At 39.1% G+C, this 11,025-nt stretch overlaps 1 protein-coding gene across 1 annotated transcript in view; it reads right to left on the bottom strand.

Annotated features, from left to right (window-relative positions):
* Positions 1 to 1,037: 1,037 nt before the first annotated feature.
* SEC63 (SEC63 homolog, protein translocation regulator) overlaps positions 1,038 to 11,025 on the bottom strand; it is a 71,747-nt gene continuing 61,759 nt past the window's right edge. Inside the window, exons 20-21 of the mRNA XM_032338887.1 lie at positions 3,180 to 3,284; positions 1,038 to 2,110 (exon numbers count right to left, since the gene is read on the bottom strand). Coding sequence (XP_032194778.1) covers positions 1,967 to 2,110; positions 3,180 to 3,284 — 249 coding nt within the window. The 3' untranslated portion in view covers positions 1,038 to 1,966. The remainder of the gene's footprint in view (positions 2,111 to 3,179; positions 3,285 to 11,025) is intronic.

The raw sequence follows: 11,025 nt of genomic DNA, 5'->3' as shown, positions 1-11,025 counted from the left end.
TAATTAGAGGGTAATGTACTTATGTGGTTGGGAAGTATGTATGTACCACCCAAAGGGAAAGGAAACCAGACTGGTGGGATCTTCTAAGGTCAAGGTGATACTGGTTTTTTCTAAGTACTGTGTTTTCTAAGTACTGTGTTGAGTGACTAGGTTGTGAAATCACCCTTTGGAGTCTTGAACACAGAAAGCCAGCTGTTTGGAAGAATAAAACCTCAGACAAAATAGCCACTAGAATGGAAATAATTTTTCTTGAGTATTATCTTTCAGGAAAACCAGAACGTGTGCACATTACACATTGTTCGCTCACAATTCCCAGCACCCCCTTTCGCTTGTTGCTACAGGCTGGCCTCCCGTCTGGCCGGACACTGCAGCTCCCCAGAAACACCGGACTCAACAAGTGAACCCACCCTCTACTTGTAAAATGAAACAAACACTCAGTGGCACTACTGCCTAAAAAGGAAGGGTCTCGCTAAACACCTTTAAAAACAAAACAAAACAAAAAAAAACAAGTGATGGAATTTCCAGTGAAGAAACTGCTTTGAGAATACTGTAGAAATCGTATCCTAAAACCATTCATGTTTTTGGTAGTTTTCAAATTTTATTTCCAACTACTGCAGTAACAAAATACCAGTGATAATTCTGCATGGAATGTGGCAACCTTTTAAATCAATAAGGTCACAAATTAGTATTCCAACAGCACTTTGGCCTATGGAGATTTTGATAGGGGAGGATTATTACAATCAGTCCTGTAATATTACAGACACATGCTTCTTCAGTGTCTAGTGATAAAAATATTCATCTTACCTCAACGTTTCATCATGTATACATTTCTACTCTTTATAAGCACTTATCTTCTGGGCTGCAATGGGTAAGGGGGAAATCCCTCCCACACGTGGGTTTCTCTATACCATACAGAAACAGCGATCACTTCTGCAGTAATGTACATTATTAAATTTTTAGTTGAAAATTAAAGAGTGAATTATTCTATTATATCCTTTCCCTGTAAGTAAAAAGACACACACCATTACAAACGTAAAATGAGTCAAACTTCTATTTTATTGACAGGAGTCCAAAATGAATACAAAAAGATGCCTCCTTTGCATGTTATTATTTTTTTTTCCTTAAAAGTCTTCTGAGTCAGGTAGATTAAAAGCTAAGAATGTATTTCAGCTTTTATAGTGAACCTTTTAAAAAAGGTTTAATAAATGAGTCACCAACATCAGAGAACATATGGTCCCACAATCGTTTTTAGACCTATAGCTTATAAAAAGAATTAGATCTGCACTGATCTGCTAAAATAGAGGCTTAAAAATGTTTTAAGCCATTAAAAGCCATGTTTATTAATCTGATAACTCTGGGCAATTAAGAAAAGGAAAATCCCCAATGTAGCCCTCTATATTATGTGGAATGTGACAGAATGCCAACTTATGACCAAGACAGGTAAAAATAAAAAGTTTAAAGCTATGAATGGAGCTGTTATAAATAGTCTTGTATCACTGCAAAATGTCAATAAATGAATGACAGAGCTTATCAAAAGATTAAAACTTGAGCAGATGTTACTTAAAATATTTGTGTGGTGTTTATCACCCTTTAATGTTTGCTGAAAACTAAAGCTAAACAAAGAAAAACTGCTCACTTATAGACTGGTTTTCATGTACCTTTACTTTTACTGGGACCATAAATTGATCAGATAATACATAGCCCACACTCTGGACAGTTATAACAAAGGGTTTATTATCGTTTGCCGATGAAATAAATGCACCATCCCATACCTGAAAGGCTTTAACAAGCCTGAAGCGTTTTTCAGACTGTACCAAGGCTTCCCCAAGGCCTAGTTATATTATGCACCCATTTCTAGTAAAGAACTAATACCTCCCTCAACATCAGTTCTGCACTGTTTCTGGTTTATTATACACTTCCGAAACAGCAAAGAGTTGCAAATACTGTGGTCCACTCAGAGCATGGCTTAGTCATCATCTTCCTCCTCCTCTTCCTCCTCCTCAAAGCTATCTTCAAAGCCCTCGCTGTCCTCCGGGTCTTCATCCCCCTCTATTGCTGTATCCCACTGCGGGTGATTTTCTGGTACAGGTTTAGCCTCATGAACTTCCAACTACAAAGAAGAATTAATTGCAGACATCAGAAATTTGGGGAAATAGCTGATAAAGAAAAGGTTTTCTTTGACCACAGCAATTATAAAGAAAGAGACCATAAATGGTTGTTAACTCCAAATTTAACATACTTATTTAAAATAGATATTCGTCCCAGAAATAAAAAGGTAATCTACTAACATATGAATATAGTCAAATTTCTAATATGGTTTGACATTTTAATTCTATAGAAGCTATACTATTAATTCTGTACAATAAAAGATTAATTGTGATTTCAAGAATCACAATTCTTGATTAATTCTTGATTTCAAGAATCACTGAGAACACTGAGTTATGTCTTAGTGCATCTGGTGTCTTAGTAAGTCTGCTGAGAGAAGAAAAACTCAAGTGTGACTTTCAGAAAGGTATTTTCCAGCCTCCATACTCAAAGTAAAATTCTATAAGCAATGGAAAGAAATACAGTATCCTTGTGGGAAAACACAGGCCTGCCTCTACCAGCTCCCTTTACTTTGGGACTCCAGTGCACCACACAATAATACTCCAACACAGTGTTTACACAACAGAAGGCCTTTTATGGTTTCAAGTGAAACTGGTAAACACTGACAGGAACGTGCTTCAGATAATACTTAAAGTGTATAGGATGATTAAAAACAAACTAATCTCAGAAACTAATAAACACTCCAACAGAATCTGTGGGAAAGTATGTGTACTTTTCTAAAAAACAAACATACAAAAAACCCCAACAACAAAAACCCAGAACCCACTTGATGAGGCCCTGTAAAGTCACAGCATACTAGAGGATATTAGGAGTATCAATTAAGTAATCTATATTTAATATTCTAAATAAGTCTAATAATTTATACTCAGGGTTCTAAAGCATTATGTTCCTTTAACTCAACAAGTTTAGATTATTATTTAAAGAGTAGACCACTAAGTGTATCATATACAAAGTATGAGAGGACATCTTTTTCCCTCTATTATTCTACATTTCAGATCCAGAAATGCTTTCCTAGTATATTAAGCATGCATTCAAATAGGCAACCATATTTATTGAAGAGTCACTATTCTTACCTTCAAGGGTTTAATCTGATCCAAACCCATATAGGAGTCTGATCTCAGAAACACTGTATACTGATAATTTCCAGGCTTGCCTGGTGCAGGAAACTTCAGTTCTACCTAGAAGAAAAAAAACAGCACTTAAAATCCGTATTTTGAGAAATGGAAGAAAGAACATCATCTAGGTCTTTTATTATATTCTTTAATAATAAACTAGTAAATGTGTTTCCCTGAGTTCTATGAGACATTCTAGCAAATTATCAGACTCAAGGAGGGGGTCACAGAAACCCTAATTCACAGCCAGCTGGTTGGAAGTACAGACAACTTGAGACATGCAACTGGCATTCTGAAGCACGTGGTGAGGGGTTGGGGGGTGGAGTCTTAAGGAACTGAGCCCTCACCCTGTGGGATCCGATGCTAACTCCAGATATATAGTGCCAGCATTGAGCTAAGACGCAGGACACTCAGCTGGTGTGAGAGACAACTGCTTGGTATGGGGAAAAACCCACACACCTGGTGTCAAAAATATTGTGTGACAGTAATGTGAGTAAATGAGAAACACACAGAAATGAGTTTTTCCTTTACAAATGCCCAGTGCTGGAAATAACCACATGATTTCACTCATATGTGGAATCTAAAAACAAATGAATAAACAAACAAAAAACAGAATCTGATCTATAAATACAGAGAAGAAACTGACGGTTGACAGAGGGAATATTGGGGGGGACGAGGGAATGAGCAAAATGGGTGAAGGGGAGTGGGAGAGACAGGCTTCCAGTTATGGAATGAATAAGTCATGTAACCAAAAGGTACAGCATAGAAAACAGAGTCAATAATATTGTAATAGCACTGTATGGTGACAGACAGTAGCAATAGCTATACTCATTGTGAACATAGTATAATAAATAGAGAAGCTGAATCATTGTTATATACCTGAAATTAATGTAACATTGTATGTCAACTATACTCAAATGAAAGAAATTTTTTAAAAATGTGCCTAGTGCCTTAAAATGTCAAGAAGATACTTATCTCCTTTTAAATCATAAGCTTCATACACAAAGAGTTACAAACTCTTAAAAATTTCAATTCCAGGGAAAGAAGATGGCAGGGAAGTAGGAGAACCCTAGGCTCACAACATCCCATGAACACAACTAGATACCATCTAATCATTCTAAATACCGCAGCAATCAAACAGCTAAGGGCTGTGAGAGAGAGAGAGAAGAGGCCGTGTCGAAGATTAGGTAGGAAGTGTAGAGACACAGTTTGGAAGAGAAATGGATCATGGCCACTGTAGTAGGAAGCGAGTGGCAGTTGGAGGGAAGGGCATGAGACAACCTAGCACACAGGGGAGTGCATGGGGGGAAAAGGAATTCCCACGGCAATGAGCTTAGAAAGCAAGAGAGCCCAAATTTCGTGAATTCTTGCAACCAGCAGGGCTTAAAGCCTGGAGCTTTATTTATTCCTTTTATAAAAATTTTTATTTATTTATTTGATAGAGAGAGAGAGCACAAGCAGGGGGAGCAACAGGGAGATGGGAAGCAGGCTCCTGCTGAGCAGAAAGCAAGATGTGGGGCTCAATCCCAGGACTCTGGGATCACGACCTGAGCCGAAGGCAGACAGTTAACCAACTGAGCCATCCAGGCACCCCAAGCCTGGCGTTTTAATGGTCAGCATGCTTGGTTATGGGAGAGCTCAGAGGACACTGGGGCTGCTCTCAGAGAAAAGGCAGGTCAAACGGTCCATGGACATACAGCATGGAAACAGCGACCTGAAAAGCGCACGGGGCACACAGTGGGGAGGGTATTTGCTCATCTCAGAGGGCACCAGAGACCCCCCTCTGGGGCCATTACCCTCACCTCACCCCTCAGCACAAGAGAGGGCCACGTGCAGGAAGCAGTGATGGGCTGATACTCACTGCCTAACTTGCTTACACCAAGCCCCCCAACACCTGTACTCCAGTGGAACCATCCCTCCCAGTCACACTTGCCCCAGTCCCAGCACAGTGGGCGCCAAGTTTGACAGGGCCTCAGTTCCCACGGTGGTGGCAACAGGACTTTCACAAGCAGACCAGAACACACCTAGTTAAAACTTGCCACATTCAGGCCAGGGACCAAACATTGCCCACCAAGAGGCAAAGGGACCCTCTGCAGACAACTGGCCTGAAAAATAAAGCAGGCAGAACACAAAAGCAAAGCCCACACAGCACACATTGGAGACACCAGGCCCTAGGAAACAAGGGACACTACACTGTAGAGCACTACAGGACTTCCTCTAAGTAAAGCCATTATTCTCAAGAACAGGAGACATAGCTGACTTTCCTACAAAGAGAAACAGGCACAGAGACACAGACAAAATGAGAAGAGAGAGGAATCTCTCCTAAAAGAAAGAAAAGGACGAGGCCATGGCAGAAGATCTAAGCAAAACAGATGTAAGGAACATGCCTGGTAGAGAACCTAAAGCGATGATCCTAAGGATACTCACTGGGCTTAAGCGAATAGTGGAAGACATCAGTGAGACCATTAACACAGAGATAAGGAATAACACAGCAGAGATAAGGAGCTCAATAAAAAAATTAGACACACTTGATGGAATGAATGGCAGGGTGGAAACAGCAGAGGAACAAATTAATGACCCCGAAGACTAAAGGAAACAATAAACAGATCAATGAAATGAACAGTTGGTCCTTAAAAAACAAGCAAACAAACAATAAAACTGATAAACCTCTACCCAGTTATCAAGAAAAAGACCCAAATACATAAAGTTGCAAATGAAGAAGGAGAAATTAACAACCACCACCACAGAAATACAATTGTAAGAGATTATTATGAAAAACTATATACCAACAAATTGGACAACCTAGAAAAAATGGATGAATTCCTAGAGCCATACAGCCCACCAAAACTAAAACAGGAAGAAATAGGAAAACTTGAACAGAATGACAACCAGCAAAGAAATTGAATCAGTAATCAAAAAACAAGTCCAGGACCAGATTTCTACTAAACATAAAGAAGAGTTACTACCTATTCTCAAACAATTCCAAAAAATAGAAAAGGACAGGAAACTTCCAAATTCACTCTAGGACAGCATTAGCCTCCTACCAAAACCAAATGAAAATAACACAAAGAAAGAGAACTAGAGGCCAATACTTCTAATGAAAACAAGCAAAAACCCTCAATAAAATACTAGCAAAATGAATCCAACAATACACTAAAAAATCATTCACCATGAAGAAGTGGGATTTTTTTCCTTGGGTTGCAAGGTTGGTTCAATATTCTCAAGCCAATGTGATACATCACATTAATAAGAGAAAGGATAAAAGCCATAGGATCATTCCAATAAACACAGAAATAGCATCTGACAAAGTAAAACATCCATTCATGATAAAAACCCTCAACAAGGGGCACCCGAGTGGCTCAGTCAGTTAAATGTCTGACTCTTGATCTCAGTTCAGGGTCATGAGTTCAAGCCCTGCATTGGGCTCTGTGCTGGGTGGGGAGCCTACTTAAAAACAAAACAACACAAAACCAAAAACACCCTCAATAAAGTAGGTATGCGGAACATACCTCAACATAATAAAGGCCAGCCATATATGCAAAACCCCAATGCTAGCACCACCCTCAATGGAGTAAAACTGAGAGCCTTGCTCCTAATGTGAAGAAGACAAGGATGTCTACTCTCATCACTTTTATTCAACATAGTACCAGAAGTCCTAGCTACAGCAATCAGACAACAGAAAGAAATAAAAGGCATCCAAATTGGTAAGAAAGAAAGAAATCTTTCAGTATGTGCCGATGACATCATACTATACACAGAAAACCCAAAAGACTCCATCAAAAAACTGCTAGAACTGATAAAAAATCTATGTATAGATATCTGCTGCATTTCTATACACCAAAAATGCAGCAGCAGAAAGAGAAATTAAGGAATCAATCCCATTTACAACTGTATCAAAAGCAGTAGAATACCCAGGAATAAATCTAACCAAGGATGTTTATTCCTATACTCTGAAAACTATAAAACACTGATGAAAGAAAGTGAAGACACAAAGAAATGGAAAGACATTCTAGGCTCCTGGATTGGAAGAACAAATATTGTTACAATGTCTATACTACCTAAAGCAATCTACACATTCAATGCAATCCCTACCAAAATACCAACAGCATTTTTCCAGAACCAGAACAAATAATCCTAAAATTTATATGGAACCACAAAGACCCTGAATAGCCAAAGTAATACTGAAAAAGAAAAGCAAAGCTGGAGGCATCACAATTCCAGAGTTCAAGTTATATTACAAAGCTGAAGTGATCAAAACAGTATGGTACTGGCACAAAAACAGACACAAAGATCAATGGAACAGAACAGAAAATCTCTAAATTAAACCTACAATTATATGGTCAATTCATCTTCAACTAAGCAGGAAAGAGTATCTGGTGGGGAAAAGTCTCTACAACAAATGGTTTTGAACAGCAACGTGGCCAAGAACCTGGACCACCTTCTTACCCTACATATAAAAATAAATTCAAATGGATTAAAGACCTAAATGTGACACGTGAAACCACAAGAATCCTAGAAGAGAAGACAGGCAGTATCTTCTTTGACATCAGCCATCGCAACTCTTTTCTAGATAGGTCTCCTGAGTCAAGGAAAACAAAAGCAAAAATAAACTATTGGGACATCATCACAATAAAAAAGCTTCTGTATAGTAAACAATCAACAAAAACCTTCGGAATGGGAGAAAATAGTTGCAAATGATTTAGCTGATAAAGAGTTAGTAACCAGTGGGGCACCTGGATGGTTCAACTGATTAAGTGCCCAACTCTTGATTTTGGCTCAGGTCATGATCTCAGGGTCATGGGACGGAGCTCTGTGTCAGGCTCCTCACTCAGTCAGCAGTCTGCTTCTCTCCCTTCTCCCTCTGCTCCTCCTCCTGCTCTCTCTCCCTCTTCTCTCAAATAAATATTAAAAAAGGGGAGGGGAGGACTAGTATCCAAATATATAAAGAACTTATAAAACTCAATACACAAAAAACAAGTATTCCAATTAAAATGGACAAAAGAGAAGGTTCCATGTGCACTTGAGAGGAATGAGTATTCTGTTGTTTTAGGGGTGAATGTTCTGTATCTATCTATGAGGTCCATCTGGTCCAATGTGTCATTCAATGCTCTTGTTTCTTTATTGATTTTCTGCTTCGATGATCTATTACTGAGAGAGGTGTGTTAAGATCTCCTACTATTAATGTATTCATATCAATATGACTCTTTATCTTGATTAATAGTTTTCTTATGTAATTGGCTGCTCCCATAATGGGGGTGTAGATCTTTACAATTGTTAGTTCTTCTTGGTGGGTAGTCCCTTTAAGAATTATGTAGTGTCCTTCTGTATCTCTGATTACAGTCTTTAGTTTAAATCTAATTTATCTGATATGAGAATCGCTACCCTGGCCTTCTTTTGAGGCCCACTAGCATGAAAGATGCTTCTCCATCCCTTCACTTTCAGTCTGGGTGTATCCTTGGGTTCGAAATGGGTCTCCTAGACAACATATGGATGGGTCCTGTCGTTTTATCCAATCTGCTACCCTGTGTCGTTTTATGGGCGCATTTAGGCCATTCACATTGAGAGTGATTATTGATAGATATGTTTTTATTGACATTGTGTTACCTTTGAAGTCTTTCTTTCTGTAGATTGTCTCCATATTTCTGTTCAATGATATTCTTAGGATTTTTTCTCTTTTATAGACCCCCCCTTAATATTTCCTGCAGTGTCGGCTTGGTGGTTGCATACTCTTTTAAGCCTTGCCGGTCTTGGAAACTCTTTATCTCTCCATCCATTTTGAATGTCAGTCTTGCTGGATAAAGTATTCTTGGCTGCATGTTCTTCTCATTTAGTGCCCTGAATATATCTTGCCTGCCCTTTCTGGCTTACACAGGTTTCTGTGGACAGGTCTGATGTTATTCTGATGGGCTTTCCTCTGTATGTAAGGAGCTTCTTTGTCCTTGCTGCCTTCAAGAGAGCCTGTCTACAATTATGATTCCTCATTTTTACTATCAGGTGTCTCGAGGACTTTCAAGATTCTATAATCTTGGGGGGAGACCGTTCTGCCTCTAGTACATGAACACTGGTTCCATTCGCGAGATTGGGAAAATTTTCATGGAGAATTTGTTCCACTATATCTTCTAGACTTCCTTCTTTCTCCTCCCCTTCAGGGATTCCAATAATTCTGACACTGGAACGTTTCATGGCATCATTTATTTCCCTAATTCTGTTTTCGTGGCTTCCAAGCTGTTTGTTCCAAGCTTCCTCCTGATCCTTTCTCTCTGTTTGTCCTCCAGATCACTAATTCTATCTTCTGTCTCAGTTACCCTAGCTTTTAGAGAATTTAGATTAGATTGGAACTCATTGAGAACATTGTGAACATCATCCCTGGCGGCTTTAAGTTCTGCCCTAATCAATTCCATTTTGTCATCCATGGCTTTCTCCAACCTAGCTATTGCCTGGATAATTGTTAGCCTAAATTCCCTTTCTGACATATTGTCTATGTCGATAGCCATTAGCTCTGTTACAGAAGGCCCAGCCTCTGAATTTTTCTTCTGTTGGGCATTCCTCCTCCTAGTCATTTTGGTGAGAGATGGTTGAACGGATGTAGCTGGATGTGTCGACCGTGATGCAGTAATGAACATTGCTTCAAAAAAGCCATACAGATGGCCAACAGACATATGAACAGATGCTCAACATGAATTATCGGGACACACTGGTCAAAACTACAATGAGATATCACCTCACACCTGTGAGAATGGCTAAAATCAAAAACATAAGAAACAACTGGTATTGTCAAGGATATGAAGAAAGCAGAACGCTCTTGCACTGTTGGTGGGCTACAAACGGGTGCAGCCACTGTGAAAAACACCACTGAGGTTCTTCAAAAGTTAAAAACATAAGCACCCTACAATCTAGCAATCCATATTACTGGGTATTTACCCAAAAAGTCCAAAAACACTAATTCAGGGGCACCTGGGTGGCTAGTCAGTTGAGCATCTGACTTATTTTCAGCTCAGGTCATGGTCTCAGGGTCATGGAACAAGCCCCATGTTGGGCTCTGTGATCAGCAGAGAGTCTGCCTGGGATTCTCTCTCCCTCTCCCAATGCCCCTCCCCTTGCTCACTCTCTCTCTCTCTCTGTAAAATAAATAAATCTTAAAAAAACAAACAAACAAAAAATAAAACAAAACCCACTAACTCAAGGAGATACATGCACCCCTGTATTTACAGCAGCATTTACGATAGCCAAATTATGGAAGCAGACCAAACATCCATCAACTGATGAATGGATTAAGATGGGGTATACACATACATACAATGCACTATTACTCAGCCACAAAAAAAGAATGAAATCTTGCCATTTGCAATGACATGGATAGAGCTAGAGCGTAGAATGCTAAGTGAAGTAAGTCAGTCAGAGAGAGAGATAACACCATAAGACTTCACTCATATGTGAAATTTAAGAAGCAAAATAAATGAGCAAAGGGAGTAAAAAAGAGAGAAAGACAAACCAGGAAACAGACTCTCACTACAGAGAAGCAATGGTTATCAGAGAGGAGGTGGGCAGGGAATGGGTGAAAAGGTGATGGGGATTAAGAAGTGCACTTGTGATGAGCACCAGGTGATTAAAATAAAAACTTAAGGAAAAAATTTCGTTTCCACTCATACAAAGGAAGAATAAATTATTAAGATGGCATTTGGATGTTCTGGTGATCTGTCTCCAATCTCCAAAATCCAGATTTTGTAGGCAAGGTTATATATTAAAAAAACCAAGTAGGAAAAATGAACTAAAAAATTCATGGGAATATTATTTTTTAACATTAATC

The sequence above is a fragment of the Mustela erminea genome, chromosome 4, assembly GCF_009829155.1.
Source record: "Mustela erminea isolate mMusErm1 chromosome 4, mMusErm1.Pri, whole genome shotgun sequence".
NCBI lineage: Eukaryota > Metazoa > Chordata > Mammalia > Carnivora > Mustelidae > Mustela > Mustela erminea.
This window is presented reverse-complemented; position numbering and strand designations above follow the sequence as displayed.